This window comes from Parus major, chromosome 2, assembly GCF_001522545.3.
Source record: "Parus major isolate Abel chromosome 2, Parus_major1.1, whole genome shotgun sequence".
Classification (NCBI taxonomy): Eukaryota; Metazoa; Chordata; class Aves; order Passeriformes; family Paridae; genus Parus; species Parus major.
The window spans coordinates 130896753-130919355 of record NC_031769.1 but is presented as its reverse complement, the minus strand read 5'-3'; the positions used below and the strand labels follow the sequence as shown (position 1 = coordinate 130919355).

The 22603-nt window shown below is 35.9% G+C and overlaps 1 protein-coding gene across 11 annotated transcripts in view; it reads left to right on the top strand.

Annotated features, from left to right (window-relative positions):
- The window catches only part of UBR5 (ubiquitin protein ligase E3 component n-recognin 5), an 86102-nt gene that overhangs the window by 22157 nt on the left and 41342 nt on the right, over window positions 1–22603 (top strand). For 8 of the 11 annotated variants that reach the window (XM_015617689.3, XM_015617686.3, XM_015617685.3 and 5 more), the window contains 11 exons: window positions 189–378; window positions 1949–2108; window positions 8637–8786; window positions 10724–10935; window positions 15228–15344; window positions 15424–15534; window positions 16216–16370; window positions 18248–18365; window positions 19163–19347; window positions 20099–20208; window positions 21820–21932. In XM_015617689.3, the coding sequence (XP_015473175.1) occupies window positions 189–378; window positions 1949–2108; window positions 8637–8786; window positions 10724–10935; window positions 15228–15344; window positions 15424–15534; window positions 16216–16370; window positions 18248–18365; window positions 19163–19347; window positions 20099–20208; window positions 21820–21932 (1621 nt within the window). Of the gene's footprint in view, window positions 1–188; window positions 379–1948; window positions 2109–6063; window positions 6165–8636; window positions 8787–10723; window positions 10936–15227; window positions 15345–15423; window positions 15535–16215; window positions 16371–18247; window positions 18366–19162; window positions 19348–20098; window positions 20209–21819; window positions 21933–22603 lie in introns of those variants that run through there. The other 3 variants (XM_015617687.3, XM_015617690.3, XM_033512367.1) reach the window with 2 other exon arrangements.

Genomic DNA, 22603 nt, shown 5'->3' with positions numbered 1-22603 from the left:
ATCAGTTTCCTGATGTTCTTGTTCTTTCTAGTTTTGAGAGTTAATTTTATAGTGTTTGTTTGTGAATTCAAGCTTCACTATTTTTCAGAGGCTGTTTAAAAGTTACTAATAATAAAACGAGAGACTGTTGAAGTAGTCCCCAAAATATGCTGCTATATTAAAAAAAATAAATAATCTAAATCTTCTAGAAGTCGTTGGAGTTCAGGGGTTGGCGGAAGTGGAGGAGGATCTTCTGGTAGATCATCTGCTGGAGCTCGAGACTCTCGAAGGCAGACCAGAGTTATACGCACAGGACGCGATAGAGGATCTGGATTGCTGGGGAGTCAACCACAACCAGTGATTCCAGCATCAGTCATTCCAGAGGAGCTAATTTCACAGGTATGTGAACTAGTTGCCCAAAACTTGGAGAGCTTCTCAGAACATGTGTACCAGAATGTGTTGTAGTAGTGCCTATTCTCCAAGGAGTGATGGCATGCAATTAAAGAAATAGACTTTCCTTAGCTGACTTCGTTTTATTCTTGAATATGCAGTGGAAGTCATAGACTTTTGGATTCTAGAATATTCATTTCCCAAATGTCCTCCAAGATAAGGTATATATTTAATGTAAATGAGGAAGGCCATGTTTGGTTGCACAGGGGAGATTTAGTGAGAAAATCAAATATTTGAGAATAGTATCAAATGTGAAGTTTCTTGAAGGAATGTAATGAAGGAGGGCAGATTGACTCTTTTTTCCATGTTTGATAGAAGGAATGATCCATTTCAGATGTAAATGAAAGACATAAAGTTTATTCTCTTTAAAATACAGATAGTTTTTCTTCATGGACACTTCTGCTTAATTTTTTATGTGACTTTTATGAATTAAAGTATAAAGTTGGGTATAAATTGCTCTGCTTTTGCGTTCTAATGCACTAGAATCTGAAGAAGCTGTTAAGTCTGTTTAAACATTTTCCTCCATATTTGAGGAGGAGAATACATTCAAGATATGTGTCTAGTTAATGCATTTTAACTGTTAGCTTAGAAGTAGTTGCTGGTTGACATTTGAAATACAGATGTTAGTTGCTAGGCCAAAGATCTGCTTTACTTCCCTTGCTCTGATATTTTGCCTTCTTTTTTTTTCTTTTATTTTTAAAATAGCCTACTTTGTTTACCTTTGAAACAGAAGGTGTCTAAAACATTTCTGAGTAACATTAAAGCAGAGTAATGGGAAAGATCTTCACAGATGGTCTGTAGATTCTAGGAGGTCTCAAAAGTCTGCAAACTTCTGGCTTCTAATAGAATGCTTTAAAAAAAAATTTACCTTTGTATGCTGTTAGAATGTGAACAAGGTGCTCTGAGTCCTAGACTTAGTGGAATAAATCAGAGCTTCTCTGTTCTTTTTGTAAATTCATTGCATCTGGTGTTTGGAAGGTTTTCTCTGCATTTGCACTTCTTAATAAAAACTTGAATGTTGCAGAAACTGCTGATAATAAGCATTTAGAAACATAGTAACAAGAAAAATGGAGTCATTCAGGTGGTTTTGTTTGAAGGACAGTGGAAAGGGAAACCAGTGTAAAATAGAAGGATTGAGGTGTAGTTTTGGCACAGCAATTGATTGCAGTCTCTGTTGATGGACATACAAAGTTTAAACACTTTTATAGAAGCATACAGAGCACTCTCAAAAACAGATTTTGCTTATTATTTAACTACAGCATTAAACATTACAAGAAGTAGATTCTAAGATTCCATTAGGAAATTTAGTGCCAAAGCTGGAGTTCAGTGGCCTAACTGGAACTGAGGGAAAGCTGGATATCAAGGACAGGATTCTGTGCAAAACTGATATGAGCGTGTGTCTCTACATACTGTTACTGACTTGATTCTTATTAGACTTCTTTTAGAATTAAGCATTTTCTTATGAATAGTGGTGGGTGAGCTGAGAATGACCAGTAGCCAATTCACTCTGCTCTTACAGGCACAAGTTGTTTTACAAGGGAAGTCCAGAAGTATTATTATTCGAGAACTCCAGCGAACAAATCTTGATGTAAACCTTGCTGTAAATAATTTGTTGAGTCGTGATGATGAAGATGGAGATGATGGGGATGACACAGCAAGTGAATCATATCTTCCTGGAGGTTTGTATCCTGAAACTTCTGATTAAAAAATGCCAATGTATTCTTATTTTTCTGTATTTAATACTGACAGCAAACTGTGCTGTGCAAGGTGCACAGTGAAGACAATTCTTGCTTATAGGAGCAAAGTCTAAAGATCTACAAAACAAAAGATGGACTGGGATGTCTTGAGGGATTAGGATAGCCGCTGAAGAATAACTGTTGATACTGTTTGTGGGGGATATGAAAGTTATGTTTTCTATTAGGATCCCAGGCTTTATAACACTAGCATTACTTTCCTCTATTTTGCTGCTCAATGAGATGCTGAGACTGCTGTGTGGCTTGCTCATAAAAGCTAATTCTAAAACTTTCTAGTGACTTGCATGTTTTTTACTACTAACATATATTCTTAATATTTATACAAGTTTTTAGAACAAAAATTATATGCTTTTTTAAAATCAAAAAGCCTTAATAAAGGGCAAAACAGTTTACTGTGGTTACAGTTAGACTGAGAATTTATTCTTCATCTCAAGTTCCCCTTATAAATGCTGTTCTGGCTGTAGTGGCAAAATCCTGTAATATAAGCACAGCTATTTTTGAAATACTGTCTGTCCCATAAAATTACTTTCTATAAAAGACTTGAATCTTCTTTTGCACTGGCTAAATAATTTAGGCAATCTTTTCTTGCTGAGTGAACAGATTTGAAAACGTAGCAGCCAAATCCAGTGTTAGTTGCACTGCATGAAAAGAGCAAGTCTAAACTCTGACTACGTAGTATCTTTTCCTCCTTGTGTCAAAATGATGTTTTGATATTTTTCTAATAAATGATTTTTTGTTGTTTTGTTTTTTTTTTCTGCTCATCTGGTTCACCAGGAAGGTTCATGGGCTTCGTCCATCTTTATCTTGTCAGTCATGTGATTCGAGAATGGGTTTTTTTAATTTCTGCAACAAAAGCTTTGCATTTCATTTTGCTTCTTCTAGTTTTAGTTGCATCTCTCAAGCATCTTTATTTTGCTGTAGCATCAAGAGTCTTTTGGTGAAAGGGGTGAAGAATCTTTAATCTCAGTCTTATTTTGTAGTGATCAGCTTAATAACATTAGACAGATGCACTGGAGGAAGTAAATTCTTCTACATTTCCAAGTGTTCAAAGTGCTTCTCAATCTTCAGCATACCCAAATGCATTCCTCCAGAACTGGCCTTCAGAAGATTAAATCACAATTAGGAACTTTTACTGTAAATTACTGCTTTTAACCATACTAACCAACCTTCTACAGCATTAACTGTTCTCTGAGTACCTCTTGTGGTCCTATGGATCAATTAATAGGGACTGTCTGACAACCTGTGACTAGTAGCAGTTTTTTGAAGGTGCCTCCACTGCAGTCTGTGAGTCTCATCTGTTTGGGATGGGTTAAAGTTGTATACAGAGTTTCACTGTCCTTACTGGACATCCAGAAAAAAATTTCTCCTTGGTTTAATCTTTAAATCTTCTTCCCTGTTCAGAGTAAATTTTCTTTAAGGGATTGCAGTGTCCTAAAATTGTGTTTTCCCCCTATTTTACCCCACAGAGAAAATTGGACTAATATTTTCCTAGTTTTTATGGGAAAAGATATAGAAATCATGACTGAAATGACACTTGATCTGCCTTAACGCCAGTCTTCAGAGATGATTTCTGATTTGTAGAATGTGCATGCCTTCTTTGTCCTATGTTTTATAGGTGGAAATCAGTTTCTTGTACAGAAATGAATTAGTTTGGTATCTGAAACTGATCAGAAGTGTAGCTGAACACTAGGCAGTTCTGTCATGACTCTACTGTTAAAACATTGCATAGTAAAAATTACCAGGTTTGCTTGTGTCACATGACAGTGCAAGCTAGTTTTGAGGGAAACCAAATGGCCAAAGAAAGTTGCCTATAGCTCTTTTTAAAAGTATTTTGCTCTAGAAACTTTGCAGTCTTCTTGCTTTCACTTGTCATCTCACATCTGGATGCCCCTTTGGAACTGTAACATCATCAGAGAAAACTGGATAACTGATAAATGCTATATGCATTCAATTGTTGGGCTTCTTTATTGTTCTGAAAGATAACAAGGCTTTTTTAAAATTATGTCAAATTATGCTTTAAAACTTTCTGATTCTCATTTCGAGCACAAAATAGACAAGGCAGAATTTGCCTCTGGACTTTTGAGGCTCTTGCATTTCTTTTAAAAGCATATGTTAATTTTGTCTTTCTGCCTTCTGCATGTCTCATGCTTTGTGACCCTTAAATTTAGGGGTTACTTCTCTAAGCTTTCCAAGATAGGGAAACTTTTTTTAAAGCACTTTACATATGATTTAAAAAATAATATTTATAGAATCACTAATAAGCTGAAATACTTTCCAAGTACTGTGAAATTAATAAATTCTTGTTTAATGGATCATATTTTCTTAATAGATCAGTTGTGATGGTTCCAGTTAGTATTGTAAATGTTATGCGTCTTGGCTTTTTTTGAGGTAGCAAAAAACATGTTTCAGTCCTTTCTGAATTCTTCAAAATGTCTTAAGTGGAGAGCAGAGGATTACTTTTCTGTACAGATTGCTGTCAAGGAGTGTCTCTTAAATATTTATTTTTGGATCCCAGTGTACTTTGATTTTTGGCTTCTCTAATCCTGTTTCTTTTTTTTTTATGATAGTTAGCAGAGGGGATTGTGGGTTCATTTGTTTCATAACAAATACATAAGGAGAATTATCAAGGTAAACATATATAGAACAAGATCATTTAGCATAGGAAAGACTTGACAGCTTGTGTGAGGCTCATACCAGGTTGTATTAGAGGGTTCTTAAGGTCTTTTTGTTCTGTTAATATTCTGAATAGAGTTGCTGTAGATGTTAAAATGTTTGGTTGTTTGTGTAGTTCAGAGGAGTGCATATTTGCTCAGTAACTTCTGCATGGTACAGTGGGTTCTCGCTAGTGGGACTTGTGAAACGTGGGTTTGACAACATCCAGGCTGCTTTGCAGAGAAGAGAGATGGGTTGGTATCGCAGCAGGACTTACTGTGCTGGCTTCCAGTGAGGGGAGATGGGAACTGCAGCCTGGTGTAGGATCAGCTCAGTGGTTTGCCTTTGGGGAAAACAATTAGATAATGGGGTTGGGGTTTTTTTTGTGGTTTTGTTGTTGTGGTTTGGTTTTCTTTGTTGTTGGGTTGTTTTTTTTTTCCTTCTCTGTTTTTGTGAACTTCAAGTTGAGTAATATTTTGAATAAATATCTTATCGAGAATGAATTCTGGAGTTCTGTTTTAGTCTAGTTTCCTAGGAAACCAAAACAAATGTTTCTCTCCCTTCACTGTCACAGTTTTGCCAATTTAATCCAAACTTGAAATAGGAGGAGGTACTGAAAAAATTGAATACTTGAATATTTCATAAAAGTCCGCAGCTGAAAAGAGGGGAGAGAACTTACGATTGCCCCCTTAAGAGAAAAGGTTTAAAGTGAGCTCTACTTGAGATCAGAATTGATCTAAGCAACATCTTCAGTTAATAAATCCAGTGATAATGCTATTTGAATTGCTGCTTTACTGAAAACTAGGGGGTTATTGATGATTTTTTTTGGTGTGGGTATTTTTTTTTTTTAAATTTTGTTTCTTTCCTCTGAACTGGATATCCTTTTCCTTACAATTTTCTGCAGTATTTAGTAGTGAATCATAGATATTTTTTTAAGAAAATAGGTTCATCACAAATATCACACCTAGATGTGAAGGGAGCAGTGTGATTCAGGTCTAACACAGCACAAGAGATGAATGATATAATCCCATGGGATTTGTCTAAAGAGCAGGAAAATAAAGACATAGAGAATGGGTTTGTTTTTGTGGGTTTTTTTTTTTTGTTTTTTTTTTTTTTAACTCTGGATTCTTAAACTGGATGTAGCCTTGCAGTATCTGTGTTTTCACAGCGCTAAAAAAATTCCAGTGATGTTTGAAGGGGAGTGGATTTGGCTCCTATCCCTACTGGTTTTAGCACCTTTCTTTGCTGATATAGAAAATGGAAGAAGGGGGATCTCTTTCAGAAATACTGGAAGAAAATTAAAATCTGATTTGAAGCTGAAATAAGAGGGTAAGAAAAGGCTTCATTTCGTTACTCATCTTAATGCGTATTTAGCCGAAACCCACATAGTTTTGGTTCTTACGTCTGATAGCTTGAATTTTAACTTTTATTTTTTGGAAACACAGCTAAACTCAAGATGCCTGACCTGGTGGAAGGTGTGTGTGTGTGTGTCACGAGTTAGTGTGTGTTTTCTGTCAAGAGGATTTCTCACATAGCTTACCTTAAAAAAATCTAGTATTGTCTATTTTGAATGAAGGTGGAAAGTTCTTTTCTGTACTGGGCAATGTGGTTCCTAGAAAGAGATCAGAGTTCTTTGCAGTTGTTTTCCTGGGCACTGACCAGAAGATACCAGAACTAGTTTCTAGACTACACAGGGGTTAGAGCTTACCTAGATAAAGATGGTTGTGGGAAGAAGGAGGAGAGAGCAGTATGTCAATATTGGGAAATACAACAGAATCTCATCTGTGTTCCCGGCTCTGAAAGTCTGTTACTTACAAGTTGATACTGAAGGTGAGGTGTACTGCAGCTTTCTTATTGTGAAAAGCCAGTAACAGGCAGGGTAAGGGTACTCTGAGTGATCTGAATTGTTTCAGATAGAGCCTGTTTGCCAAATGTGAATTTTCTAAGATTTCCAAGCAGTCTGTCATGGATGACTTGGTAAAGTGTACTGTCTGAATTATGGAGTCCCAAATGGTGTGCTTATAGAAACACAGCCTACACTTGAGTGGATTACTTAATTAATGCAAAAAGCATTTATGTAGGTCTTGCCTTGAATCCACTGTGCTCATTGGTTTACAGTGCTGTTTTTCTATGGACAGTCAGTGGTATGTGTTACATTTCCTGTAGATGACAGTTTAGAAATACAAGGATGAATATTCTCATGTGCAGGGGTGTGAAAGTCTTAAGTGAATTACTACCAGCTCTAAGAGCAGACTTCTGGCTCCTTTTCAGTTTTTGGATACCCTCTACTTTGTGTTCCTCCCTCCATTTCATTCCAGACACTGAGAAAAAGACCTGTAATTATCAGATTCTGCTGTTAAGACTGCTTGTTTTGTAGCCGCTGTTTTGTTTTATGCCTATGAGATAGAGGCTGAGAACTGGATGTGCAGAAATTCTGTGTGCTCCTTCCAAGTTTCCTGAAGGGAGTCTGTGTATAGCCTCGCACGAGCTTCACGGGTGGTTTAAGCAGATGAGGTTGTCCTGCTGCCAGAAGGCACTATCTTGCCATTCCCTTGCATGGGGCTGAGATTTTTGGCTTCTATGGGCTAGTGAAACCTAATTTGGGGAGCCTGATTTTTTAATATTTTTTTAATTTTCTTTTAAGTCAGATTTGCTTGAAAGATTGGGAAGGGCAGAACTATTTCCTTTGGCCACAAGCAGTAGGGTCTGGTCAGCTTTGCAGCATGTGGTGAAGTTCCACCTTTGGGGCTCTGTTACTCCATTAAGTTAGTCTGAAGATCTATTCCCACCTTACTTCTATACCCAGTGAACTTCTGTTTCAAGCCAGGTGAATGCACTAGTAGTAGATTTAGAAATCCCCCCTTGTCCCAGGGAGGTGCCTGCCTCATGGATAAAGGAGGGAAGCAGGACTTCTGTAGCAAGATGGTGGTCAGGTTCAGTTGTCCTGACAGTCTATATTGCTAGACTTCAGTAAGTCACATGAATTTCCAGTGGTCTCTCTTGTGTGTAGATAGAAGCTTTAGCTTTAATGGAAGGAGATTGTTTTGCATTTTAATGATGATCATTACTTCAGGGGAACTCAGGTTTTCTAACAGCGAAGCTAGGGCAGTCACAGTATTTAATTGAAGTTCAACCCTTTGGTTTGGTTGGGTCTTTTTTTTTTTAAACTGCATGGTATTAAAACATTGTGCTTTTCCCAGATAACTGTTGTTGTTGTTCATGTAGCTTTTCATTTAAAGCTTTGTATTGAGAGCTGCAAGTTGCTAGCTTGTGAATTAAATGAGTATGTCATTCTCTGAAAGAAACATTTCATGGAGAAATGTGCAGTCTTCAGCATCAAAGACATGGCTGTGCAAAGGCCGCCTTTCTCCATCAGCTCTGTCCTCCCTTCATTCTAGGTCATCCTGGGAGTTCTGCATCACGTGCATGAGTGTGTGTGCACATGTGTGTATATGTCTATCTTATTTTAGTGCTTTGTTCTTTTACAAAGTGACAGTCAAAAGTTTGAATTTCTGGGATACAGAACAATATGTTTTGGGGAAGTCTTGTTTGGGAAATGTGGTTAGGTAAGTGACAGAGCAGTTCTTGAAGGGAAGCTGGTTTTGTTCACTAGTTCACCGAGCTTGATTGTAAATGTGGTGGCATAGGAGGCACATGAGTTTGCACTGGTGAATCTGAAGAGCAGAAATTCAATTAATAGATAGGATTTTTTTTGTTTTGATATTTGTTTAGTTGATGGTCTCTCTAGCTGATGTTTTAAGTAGCTGATTATTCACTTAAGACCCTTGTCTCCTCTTATAGAGGATCTTATGTCTCTTCTGGATGCTGACATACATTCTGCTCACCCAAGTGTCATTATTGATGCTGATGCTATGTTTTCAGAAGATATTAGTTACTTTGGTTATCCATCCTTTCGGCGCTCATCACTTTCCAGGCTAGGCTCATCCAGAGGTAATTTTGCACCTTTTTTCTTTGTAATAACTAGTTTGCTGTGGAAAAAGCTAGTGATAGTACACACTGGTGGTTTAGATGCTGATTTAATGTGAAAGTAGACTGTGATGTGTTGTCAAATGTAGAGTAGACAAGTAGACTGCTGTTCATCAAAATTATTAATGAATTCTGACTATTAGCAGGTAAGTTCTGCAAGAACGTTGGTAGTCATATATTTTAAATGTAAGTGTTGATCATTGGTGTTGCGAAATTATTGCATGTTAAGTTTATTTTAAACTGTAGTGTATATACCTACTAATATATAGATTGCATTACAAATATATATTTGGCTCAAAAATCAGTAATAATCAATGACATGCAGCATTCTTAATACTTTTTTTTTTTCTTCTTCTTTCTTTCTTTTGGGTTGCTCTTTGTATACTGTTCTTCACGTTTCCCTAGTTGTTCCATGACAGAAGTTACCTTATAGAATGAGGAACTTTAGATAATAAGGAGGGAGAAGAAATCTAAATTTTACTTTTTTTGAAGCATTTTTATAGTTGGATAAGGAGAACTATTGGCAGGTGATAAAAAAAGCTCCTTGAGCAGTGTTAGGGTATTTTTTTCTTTTAAGCATTATACACTTGCAAGATTTATAACAGACCATGCAGCAATTTTCTGTCTTTTTGAGGCTGTTACCACAAATACCTAGAGTATTTCCAAACTGTTAATCCAACCTCTGATGTGATTGTTTATTTAGTACAGTTTTTGTTGCCTTTCATGAACATGCTTAATATATTAATTGCTGAACATATAAGTTCCTGTTAGAAAATTATTAGTTAGGGGGCAGTATGATGTTTGCTAGGGATTAAGTACAGTACTTACATGAAATACATCTGTAAGACAGGCTGTTGTGTTTGGCTTATGTAAAAACTTTCCCATTTGTCTAATACAGCAAAAGACCTAAGACTTGGTGTAATCCATTGAACCTATGATGTAATAATGCAGTCATCTCGTATATGTAGTTCCATTTGATTTTTGTGAGCATAAGTGAGGTACTTCATAGGTTAAATGCATTTATGTGCATGTGCGAATATTCAGCATCTGACATAACTCCTTCTAAATTCCTCCTTTTTTTTCCTTTTCTAAGGTTATTCTATATAAGATGTTACCACGAATTTTATAGCCCTTATTTTCCATGCATAGTTGACTCGTGGAAAGTTAGTTTGATTACCTGATCTAAAAAATTTTTCTGCATGAGCGAACTGCAGAGTACTGGCTTTAGACAGTTTATAGGCCAGTTGGAGGGGAAGCATTTTGGTAAGGAACATTTTCCTGTGAGGATCCTTTTAAAAACTTGTCTGACTCTTGAAAACTTTTCATTTAATCTACTCAAAGCAGATGCACTTTAATTTATTGAATCCAGTCCTATAGAATATTGCTTTAAACGAAAGGGGTTGGATTATCAAACATGTATGAGAGCTTTTTTTAATGCTTGCTTTCTTTAACCTTTTCAAATTACTGTTTTTCTGGGGAAGTTGCAATGAAACTCTCTAATAAAAACTCTTTTTTGGTTTGCATAAAGCTATCTGTCAGACTGTATAGACTTAAGATTCTTTTATTGTTGTAACTACATTGATAAAACTACAAAACTGCATATTGTACTGGAAAACTTTAAATAGAAATGTTGAATGTATTTGGCCTCTTATGATGTAAGTGAAATTTCTCTAGAATTTTTTCATAGTGCACAAAACTGTAAGCCTTTATTTCTAGCTTATTTTATGTTTAGTAATTCTAAAGTACATATTCTTGAAAGAGTTAATATATTGAATGTTGCATGTCAGGACTATATTTTTAATCTGTGTGAGTAGATTAACTGCTGTTAGTTGCATCCTGAAGGGTCTTTACTAGAGAGTGGCTTACTTTTATCCCACTGGTGTGACCCAATTGCATACCAGTTCTCCTTCTTCCCTTAGAGAGAGACTCTGAGCTGTTGCGTGAACGTGAGTCCGTTTTACGTTTGCGTGAACGAAGGTGGCTTGATGGAGCCTCATTTGATAATGAAAGAGGCTCAACAAGTAAGGAAGGGGAACCAAACCTGGACAAGAAGAATACACCTGTTCAAAGTCCTGTTTCTTTAGGAGAAGACTTGCAGTGGTGGCCAGATAAGGTATGGAATTTTTTAGCTATTATTTGCATGCTGTGCAACAGATCTGTTTATTTTTTTTCCTGAATAAATACCGAGAGTTGCCTTTTTGACTGTCATGTCTTAGTTTTGTGAGATAATGTATTGAAGCATATTCCTTATTAGGCACTTAGTTAAATTACATGTAATTAATGACATCCTTATAGCTGCACTTCTGTTACTAGTGTTTTAATTTTCTTCTCTGTGTATTTTCAAGATACTGCTGAAGATCAGAAGGCTTGGGGTTTTTATTTTTCATTCTTTTTATTTGGGTGCTTAAAGCATTTAATTGGCAGTAGGAAACTCATGAAACAGTCTAAACTATGCTTCATCAAGGAAATAGTTTTTGATAAGAATTACTGTTTCTAAAGATACTTTCAGTTTGAGCAGATTGGGCTTTTAAACTACAGGGGTAAAAATTTGCGTTTATTTGCAGTTGTGTTTTTGAGTTGATCACTAACTTGGTTGCTCCTTCAAAATCTTTTGGCTTTGATTAGCTGGTTTTTTTTTGTAGCCTTAATTCCATTTTCAAGGCAAGAAGTAATTACTGCAGGAGATAAAGTAGTAGAAACACCAGCTATACATTGGTAATTGAGTATCTGTGGTCACTATCTTTATGGATTACTTTGATGTTTGGGGAGTTGAGTTTCTGAAAACCTAAATAAAATAAAACCCAAACCAACCAACCAAACCAAAAAGCTTCCTAGAAATGGCAGTGATCATCTATGTTTAGCAGACCAAATTTTATTGACTTAGTCTAGTGTTCCCATTTCTATCTGTCCATGGGATCTGTGAGGTTGCTTTTTTGATCGGTCACATTTTCTGTGTCTCTGTTAATTTCAGACTAAGTATAGATAGAAAGCTTGAAAACAGAGGTGAATGTGGGGGCTTATTTCTGCTAGCAGCAGCGTGACTTTAGATGCTGTTGTCTTCTTTTAGGCATTCAAACTGAGAAATTAAGAGATCTAAAAAGAATGTTTGTCTAGTAGATGCTCTGTACCAGATCTTTTATGTCTAAAGTGTTTTCTTTGTTTTGGGTTGGTTGTTGGTTTTGTTTTTTCCTCATCTAGTAATATTGAACTTCTCTGACACTGAAAGTTGGCAGCTTTTATTCCCCTAACTTAAAATGAGAAAATCTAGCTTGGGCAGAGACGTTTCAGGAATCCAACATCAAAGAATAAATATAGTTTAGATTTGGAATACTGACTCATCATCTGTGTTTTGGTAATTGTTACTATGGCCATTACTGGTTTTTTGGTTTGTTTTGCTGTGATATCTAACTCTATGCCTGTGCAGTTTATATACACTGAACTGCTTCTCACTTACCTGTTCGCATAAACCCCAGCTTCTGGGCTTCCAGTTAAATGAAAGTGTCTTACTGGAAGGCCTTCCATTTTTATTCAAAAGTAATTACATTTCCCATCATTTCGTTCGGCTGAACATTCATAAGAAATGGTTCTGTGTCTTTCCTTCTGTAAATCCAGTATGAATTTTTGTTGGTAGTATTTTCCAGCAGAAATTCTTCAAGGTGAAAATCCTGAGATAGTTTGGCAGAGAAGTCAGTTCAGGTGTTTCTTTCAGTTTGGAAAATAGGAAAAAGGTCTTGAAAGGTTAATGGAAAAGACAGTAATCTAGGGGACAATTTAAAGCACACAAGAAACCACGACAAAAGAGCCAGTCATGTTTGCAAATATTTTTCCTTCACTTTTCATTATTTTGACCTTTAGCATTTGGGATAGAACTCTGTAGGGGAGACTGTGATGAGGGTGGTTAACTTTTGTTTGTGGGAGGTGAGGTACCAACCTGAGAGGCATGGCTGAAACTTTTGGAAATCTCCAAAAAAGTGCTCCCAAGTGCATCAGTTTCACCAACAATCTGAGACTGACAGTGTATAGACATGTTGCTCAGGGACTGAGTTTTCTCCACCAAATAAATTTCATCAGTTGCTCAGGAATCCAAATCAATGAGTACATTCTTCTAATATTTCAGATATTGTTACACTGTAGTACTGTCAGTCTACACTTGCACTGTATCAACCTTGTGGCATGTGTATCAGAGCCAAGTGTATCTGTAGTGCAGTAATGGCAAATACACTGGTTTTTCCCTGCTTGACTGTAATTTAGGTGCAAACCAAGCCTTTTGTTTTTCCAAGTATATTCTACTTAGCTATTGAGACACTAAGATTTTTTCAGTAGCCTGCATCATCTTCAAGTGTGTTAATTTCTCTGGTCTGAAATCAGAATTTGTAGTTAAACATGAGTCTCGGGTTTACAGAAACTTTGGGCAGTTGGTTGAATGGCCCTCTGCAGGTGAATGCAGCATTGATCCTGAAGCACTTAGGTCACAACTGCTAATATTTTGATGGAAGAGAGAGAAAAAAATGTGATTGGCAGGTTTCTCTAATATTCAGCTTCTGGTACAAAGCTGTTTGTTTTTAAAAGACATGTTAGCAAGATGAAAACTCAAAATGAGAGTGTCTTGGAGCAAAAATTAATTGCCTTCCATATTTAACTCTGAGGCATCAGGCCTGCTAACTTCTGAAGATGCATCTCATTAGACTACAGTAGGTTCTGATCACAGTTCTGTCTTGGAATGTGCAATGTTTATGCCATGGCATGTATTAATAATCATGACATGGACTAGTATTTGTGTTACTTCTGTGCTGTGTTGGTAGATGCCCTCCAGAACAAAATAGTTCTCTAATGATTTAACTAATTCTAGAGACTCTTATCAGGGTATAAAAGAGAATTGCTTGTGATTGCTTCTGTCCTTTCCTCCTGCTGCTTTTCTTTTTCCCAAAATATACTGGTGAGCATTTGGTAAGAGCTGTACTGAATGAATCCTGTGTCACTCAAGGACACACACATACCTTTTGGAATGCACACTTCTAGGCATGAAAACAGTAAAAAAAATATGTAAATCCAGACTTATGAAGCTAAAAATGTTTCCACTTTGAAACTTCTGTGGTGAAAAGTCTTCTAATTCAGAGGACAGATAAATGTACTGGATAGTGGGACTTTTTTAATGGCTGTGTTCAGTTTCCCCTCAGACGGCTGAAGTAATTAAATGTGGTGTATTGTAATCTGAGAGTCAGTCAAAGGTACTGATCTGGGAGATAACCACTGCAGAGACTATATATCATGTACCTCTCTTTCAGATCTGTAGCTGTAGAAGACAGCATTTGATTTTATACCAGTTTAAGTTGGGGGATTTTTTTTCATTTTTTTGTGAAGCTGGAAGTGGAAGAAAAATTTGAGTTATTAGTAGTAAGGAACTTCAGAAAGAACATGTTTGTCCTATGGCTGCACTTGCTGAGGAGCAGTGAAACATTACAAATGTTTCTCAATGAATAGAATTCAATGTTTTGTGGAATCACTCAAATTCTCTGTAGTTTGTGAGCCATTTCAATGCAAGGAGGAACAGGAATTTGCAAAAGTGAGGTTGTAACTTTGTGTATTACAGCAACATGGATACAAAACCCAGTTTAGGAGGGAGGAGATCAGACCTGTGAGGTCCACACAGGTATAGTAAGAAGCAAATGAACAAAGTGATGCAGTGGAAAGAAACCAGATGAGTTTTGATAAAATGTTAAAAAGGAAAAAAAGGCAAGAGGAATAACCAATAATTAGAAACTTTCCCAGCATGTCATGTTATAATGATGCATTATTGAGACGTAGCATCCTGATTTTTTTAAAACTTGACGTTGTTTGCAGTTATTTACTTTGAGAAGTGAAAGATAAGAATTGTTTAACTGATGAAACAGTGAATTCGATAATTGATTTCTTGGGTAGCTTGGAAGATACCTTCCTGACTATACTTAGCAATGGAATAGTGGAATTATGTAGCTTTTAAATTAATTTCAAACAGCCATAATTTCAAGCAGAAACTTTTTTTTCAATGTCACAGGTCAAGAGATCTTTTCATCTCTAGTTTTATGGGCAGTGTTGTGTTCTCAAAGCACCGTGTAAACTCTTAATAAACTGTCCAAATTAATTGTCATATATAAGCTATTGCAAAAGTTAAGGGAAATAATAAAATAGTATCTTTCTTTCTTTACTTCATCAGACACAGCGATGTTTTGGGGGAGGGGCATGCTGATCTTGAGACAATATGGATATCTTTATTTTCAGGTTTATAATCTTTATTTTCAGGTTCAACATTCATGGGTACCTTGAAAAAAACAAAACAATTCCAAGTTCATTTTTTTTGCATTTATATGTTTTTATAGATGCATTTATAATATAATTTTCTTAGACTTTGTATTTCTGTGTTTGTAGGATGGAACAAAGTTTATTTCTATCGGAGCTCTATATTCTGAGCTCGTGGCTGTCAGCAGTAAAGGAGAACTCTATCAGTGGAAGTGGAGTGAATCAGAGCCTTACAGAAATGCACAGGTACTGTATAGTTTTAAATATTCCCCTTCAGAATTATTTATATGCTTTGAATATCTAAAATGCTCTTTTGTTTCTAAAGAATCCTTCGCTGCATCATCCACGAGCCATGTTCTTGGGCTTAACCAATGAAAAGATTGTGCTCCTTTCTGCAAATAGTATTAGAGCAACTGTTGCCACAGAAAATAACAAGGTATGAAATGTTCCCTGGTTGCTGAATTTGACAAAGCTGTGTTTTTTCAGTTGTTTGCACTATATTATAGGGAAGTTGTTACTTCAGCTTTGTCTGCACTAGAAAGTACTTAATTCATTTACTCATTCCTTTCTTTTCCTTCCCATCTGATGTTTTGTAGAAATACAGAAAATTTAAAAAAAAATTATATCTATCAGATTTAGAGCTGAAACAGTGAAAAAATATCTGGTTTATCTGATTATCTAAAACACTCAACTTTTTGCTGTTACAGTAGAAACTGACTGGTTTGAGAATAGTGAAGCTTGTTAATGTTCTGTAAAGATTTAGTAGAAAAACTAAGGGCATTTCAGTGATGTAAAGTAAGTTAGCTAAGTATGCTTTTTAGCCTAGTTAGAGTGAACTTGACAATTATTTGGTAAAGACACCAACACATCCATATACTTTATGACAGGTTTCTCCTTTTGTTTTTTTCCAACTTTTTTTGTTAAGGTTGAGGACTGGAAATAGAAGGGAAAACAATTCTGAAAAGCTCTCTTTTGGGGAAAGAAAAGATGGTAGGGGATAAATTTCCAAAGGGTATAATTGTTTCTTTGTTTCCCCCCTTTCAAAACCAGTAAATATTTTTCTTTTTCTTTTTTTTTTCCCCCTCTACCTCTGTTTCTTTCTTTCCTTCTCCCTTAGGTTGCTACATGGGTAGATGAAACTTTAAGTTCCGTAGCCTCTAAATTAGAACACACTGCACAGACATACTCAGAGCTTCAGGGAGAACGGATTGTTTCTTTACATTGTTGTGCTCTTTACACGTGTGCTCAACTAGAGAACAACTTGTATTGGTGGTAAGTATTGGGTTTGTGTACAGCAGTGTGGATGCTCTGGATGTCTTCATGTCTCTAGCTCTAAGAAGCGTTGCAAAGCTACTGAACCACCATTGTTCTGAGTCTGGTAAATCTGCACTTGATCTTAGGTTCCCTTTATAAAATATATTTATTCTGTTTTTTAATGCCTAAAGCTTTTGGATCCAGTTGTAACATCTTTAACAGAATAAGGTCATTCTTTTAGGAGATGTGTGTAAATGCTTTAGCATTCAGATGTATCAGTACTACACAGGATCAGAGAATAACCTTCTCTATGCCTTTTGGGTCTTTTTCAGATTATAAATATGGAACAAATATATGAGGTCAATGTCCCTCTCTCTGGCTCTGTTAGAAGATTTGGTCTGTTAGTTTGTGTTCTAAATCGTAAAGAAGGGTGAAAATAATATCAAATGCTCCCTCTGGAGTTTGTTGTTAAAATATAACCCTTTCAAACATAAAGTATGAAATATTAGTTAAAATATTTCAACTAACAACTTCACGATTAAGATGCCTACACTGAAAAACTCAAACAAACCAAAGCAGAAAACAAACCCTCAAAAAGAATACTTCCTAAAGGGCTCTGAAATGAGTTTGTAATTTAAATGAATTCATTGAGTAATACTAATGCATTGTCAACATGCATTATTTTTCAGTGTGTCAGGAGCCCATTGCATTATGTATCATGCCTGAAGTTCAAGTGGCTTTGAGGCATGGATGAGTTAAATACTTGATGATGAGCTGGAAATGAGAGCATTGAAAATTAATTGTATGAAACAGCTTTCTCATTAAATTCTTTTAACTCTGGAAAATATTTAAGTAGATTTGTAGCCAGAGTTGTAAACTTCTGGTCCTTGGTTCTTTCATTATGCCATGGCTGACATGGCACACTTTAATTACTCTTTGTATAGAAACTGCTAAGCCATAGCATTGGACATACTTGGCTATTAGATCCTTCCATATTTAGTGGAATAATTGGTGCAAGATACAAAATTATTTATTAGCATTTACATGTAGTCTTTGGAATCAGTTTATGTTATAACATGTCTTTTAATGGTTAAATGTCAGCTGTGGTGATTTTATGTTACCAGATTGATGCAGAAGCTTCTGTTACTATTGATACCCTTAGTTACAGTGATCTGTAGTACATGAGACAGGATTTCAATTTCCAGTGTTTCACAGGACTGATGCTTTTTACGTTTTACTTAACATGATGGAGCTTCTTGAATCAAAGCTTCTAACTGTATAGGCCACTGACTAGAACATGAAGTATCAAAATAATGAGCATGCTTAACTGTATATGCAGGATGATTTTTAACTAAACCGAGTGGATCCCATTAAAAAAGAAGTGGTTTTTTTCCCCTCTTGCAGTCTTTAAGTCTGTCATAAGAGCCCCAGACTCCTTCAGCCATGTACCCAGAGAGAAAGTGAAGGTTTTAGAATTTAGAAACAAAAATCATGTTCCCAGAGATTGCAAATTCTGGAAATTATCATTAGTCAAGGGAAAGATACCTTCAAGTTCAGAGAGGCAGGCTGCATCTTGAAAGCTGTGACTGGAGTATACTACTTAGAGGTTTTGCAGTGCTTCAGACTGGAAGGAAGGCCATTTGGCAGTGAAATAAATAGTGTGCTCTGCCTCTTCCTCCTCCTCCATATAAATTGGGGTAGTTCAGATGAATTTGGAAAGTGGGGATACATATGGAAAAAGATGACATTTCTGCAGTGCTTTGAGATTTTGGAGGTGTCACACACACTTTAATGTTTGCTCATGATTACATTAAGCAGAAAGCATAAACTCTTCAAAGTTCTAAACAAAGCTTTTCTTTCACAGCCTTTTTAAAATAGTATGCATTTTTCCACAGGGGTGTAGTTCCTTTCAGCCAAAGGAAGAAAATGCTAGAAAAGGCCAGAGCAAAAAATAAAAAGCCGAAGTCTAGTGCTGGTATCTCCTCTATGCCAAACATAACTGTTGGAACCCAGGCAAGTACATGTGTCACCAGTGGCACTTCTACCATGCTATATGATGAGCTTGAAACATGCTCTTAAAAGAAGACAATAAAATTATTTGGCACAAAAAGTTATGTACAAAAGTGATAGCAATAATGTGAAATTAAAATAGTATATTTGAATTATATGGCTGTAAATGGCTGTCTTGCTAGTACTGTTACTGTTCTATGACTCCTGCTGCACAGAAGAACAAGCTGTACTCATGCAAAGTACTTCTATTTTATTTTACATACTGATTCTGTATTTTGAGAGAAAGTAAGTATAGAAATACAGTTCCCAGTAGAACAAATAGCTTTGCACATGATTAGGCATTTAAATGTCTGCAGTATTAGTGTCTGGGTTTGATTTATTTATGCAGTGTGATAGACCAAATTTTGAAGCCTTTACCAAAAAGGCTAATAACTGGTACAGGGGATTTTTTTTAAAATAGTACTAGAACTAATATGGAACATAGCAGCTCTTTCCCAGGGAACACATTTCTTTTGGTTCCAAAACCATTCTAATTGACATTGTGATGAGTCTCTGTTATTGTATTAATTGTTCCTTTTGTCGTTGAGCATCTAAATATTATACATTAAAGTTTCACTGCTAAAGCTGTTGCACAGCATCTTCTTTTTTGTACATAATGCTGACTTTCCTCTTTACCTTAAGTTTCTATTCCTTAAGTTTTCTATTTTGACTATTACATATGCCACCAAGAAAACAATGTACATATGATTTCCCTCAGTAGAATTAATTTTTCTCATAGAAATAATTATTTCTATCTCTAGGTGTGTTTAAGAAATAACCCCCTCTATCATGCTGGAGCAGTTGCTTTTTCAATCAGTGCTGGAATTCCTAAAGTTGGTGTGCTGATGGAATCTGTTTGGAACATGAATGACAGCTGTCGATTTCAGCTTCGGTCCCCTGAGAGCTTGAAAAACATGGAGAAAGCCAGCAAAACTACTGAGGCAAAGTAAGTGTGGAGAACACGTGTGCATACATGCAGATTGTTGATTTGATACTCTCTTGAACTGGTGAGTAACAGTGGAAAAGGAAGGTCAGATTTTTATCATTTTGAAAATTTTGCCATCTTCATAAGGTAGTAGGTTTCTTGTAGGCTTGGCTAGATGTGCAGAAATGCTTACAGCAGGAAGGGTGTCTCAGTTGTGTGAAAGCACTGTGTACATGTGAAATGCAGGCTTGCCTACAGTGTTTGGTAAAGTTTCCAAGATTTTATATTTCAGTAGCTGAAAATGGAAGCAGTCGTTTCCTGGCTCTTCATGAGATTAAACAGATCTGTTTCAGCCCCTCCATAGTAATAAAAACATTATTTTGGGGTTTGACAGTTGCCATTTAAATGTTTCTTATAGCAGATTTAAACAATTTCAAGTAAAGCTTGAAAATGTGTAGCAGTTCTGGAGTTTCAGGTAATTGTATAAAGCTAATAATTCTTTCCTCAGATGAAGCTCATCATGTTTATTTTCTGTAATAGTGTATCACTGCTCAGTTAAAGTTAAGCTAATCCCTGATTAAGCAGCATTGCACCATCCCCAACCTCAAGATTTACAGCCTTGTTGGTTAGGATGGTCATTTACAAGTGTGGAGTTACTTCTTTGAGGTATTATTAAAGGAGCAATGCTGGGATACATTGGCGCTTTGTCTATTGTCACAGAAAACATTGCACTTTTTTCTTTCTTCATTCTGAGTACTAACTTTTATTCTAGACCTGAGAGCAAACAGGAACCAGTGAAAACTGAGATGGGTCCTCCACCATCCCCAGCTTCCACTTGTAGTGATGCATCCTCAATAGCAAGCAGTGCATCAATGCCATATAGTAAGTAATGTGTAGCTCAGAGTAAACATAAATAATTGTGTAGATAAGAGGCTTCCATAAAAGGGCAGTTCTACAGTGATTCTGTACTAATTTCAGAATTCTTTGGTCTTTCAGTCTGTGCTGCAGTATAGATAAAGGATTTTGTAATAGACTTTGAATAATCTGTGGATTGTCAGTGTTAAATAAATGTATAAGCAGTGACTCCTCAATGTAAGGTGTGTCTGCGCAAGCATAACAGTTCTCACAATCAAAGATATCTTTCAGGGGGTGATCAAGAGGAAATTCTGAAGATTTATTAATTTTTAATTGCAATGTGGTAATGAGTTTCTTTGTAGCCCAGAAATTGAACTTGTTTTGGAAAACTTCTTTAAAGATTAAGCTGCTGTTGAACAGCTTGCCTTGTAGTTGAAAGTCAATGCAGAAAGCAGTAGTTTCTATCAGTTACAAAATAGGTATCTAAAGCAAGACATTCTTTATTAACATACAAAAGCAGTCAGGGAAGTTTCATAGTACAAGTTGTGCTTAAAAACCTGAAAGACTACATAAAAATTTGTATAACTGACTCCTTAAGCATTTTTTTCCTCTCAATTTAAACACATAAATTTATAAACTGTAATTACATTGCTGTTTCTTCAAATAACAGCAATGTAATTACATTTTATAAATTTATGTGTTCTCTCTGTGGCTTTTCCTTCTAATTGTTCACAAACTTCAGTTTTAAGAAGCATTGACTAATGACTCAAATGGCCTTGTGCAGTGACTGAGAGTCTCATCTGCCCAGATCTGCAGTGCTCACTAATTTTACTAAGGTCTTTTACTATTGATTTCTTTTGCAGTTCATTCAGCTGTAATTTTCCATTGGCTACAACTTCACTTGGGTTTTTGAACTAGTGTTTGAAGTTAATTGTACAATTAGCTTTGAAGTTCTCTTCTTCTTACTTTAAATATGTTGCTAGTATTAATTACACTGTATACTCAGCGTGGAAGATTAAAGGTTCTTGTTGCTCTTAATTTAGCCATGTTATGTATTGAGATTTGATTCTGAGTATACTACAGTTGCTGTTCAGATAAAGTCTGCAGCAAATCTAACTGTATTGCAATTGCCATTAGCCCAGACAACTATTCTCATTTGCTGTTCCAGAAGTTTGCCAAGTAATCCATATGTGGTAGGCAAGCAGACTTTTTGTAAGGTTGATATAAAGCTCTCTATCAGGGGTGACTGAATGGTCTCACAGTGTCAGCCATTTTACAGCACGAGTATGAGAGCCCTGCCAAAACAGGGCTTGTTCCTTGTATTTTAATTTTTTGTATTTTAGTTACTGTAGTGTTTAAAATTAAAAAAAATATTGTATTCTAATTACTTTTCTTAAATATCTTTAAAAATTGCTTTGCTTATCATATAGGCTTCATTAGTCCCAAATCCACAGAAAAACATGAAAGTGACGTGATATACTTGTTAGGTAGCTCTGACTAACCTCTTATTAATTTCTACATTTGACTGCTGATAATCTCTTGGGGGAAAAAGGTTTGGTGTTTACTGAACATTGCATTTTGATGCTTTGATTAAGTGTGTCAAGTCTTTCTTTTTTGGTAATAACTTCTTTGTCTCAGAGCGACGACGATCTACTCCTGCACCGAAAGAGGAGGAGAAAGTGAATGAGGAACAGTGGTCTCTGAGGGAAGTTGTGTTTGTGGAAGATGTTAAGAATGTTCCTGTTGGCAAGGTTTGTCTAAAATCTATAATACGCTGTCCCACTGATTTTGGGGAGGGGGGGAAAAAAAAAAAAGGTTTTTCTTTTAGATAAGCTAACTGTTTAAAAAAAAAAAATCATACTTTTGGGGGATGCTTGAAAATGTTTCTGATGAGTATTTTAGCTGTGTTTATATTTTTCCATAATAGAATGGTAATAATAGAGCAGGTGTGTTGTGAGAAAAATGTGATAAATCTCAAAAATTTTAAGTTAATCCCCAATATTAAGAAAAACAGATGATGTTTCATCCAAAATACTATTTTGTTGTGTTGAGCAATAACTTACACATGTTCAGTGAGACTGTGAAGGGTTCCACCAATTTTGCCTGACTTTTACATACACATAGATAGAATATTTGGGTGAATCTCATGTTCTGTGAACCAAAGAACAGAAATATTTTGGTTAGAAGTTACACACTTCATTAATATGATTATAAAGTTATTTGATTTATTACTCCAGAAAATCCCTTTGCTTAATCCTTTTAATGTTTTCATTTTGTCTCTAATAAATCTTCGCTCTGACTCAAGAGCCACATAGAGGAAAACAGTCCATTTTCCCCTTGGCACTGTTGTGTGATGTCAGGAGCGATTCGGTCCTCTAGACGGTTCTCTGGTATGCTTTTCAAAAATAAAAGCAAGGAGAAA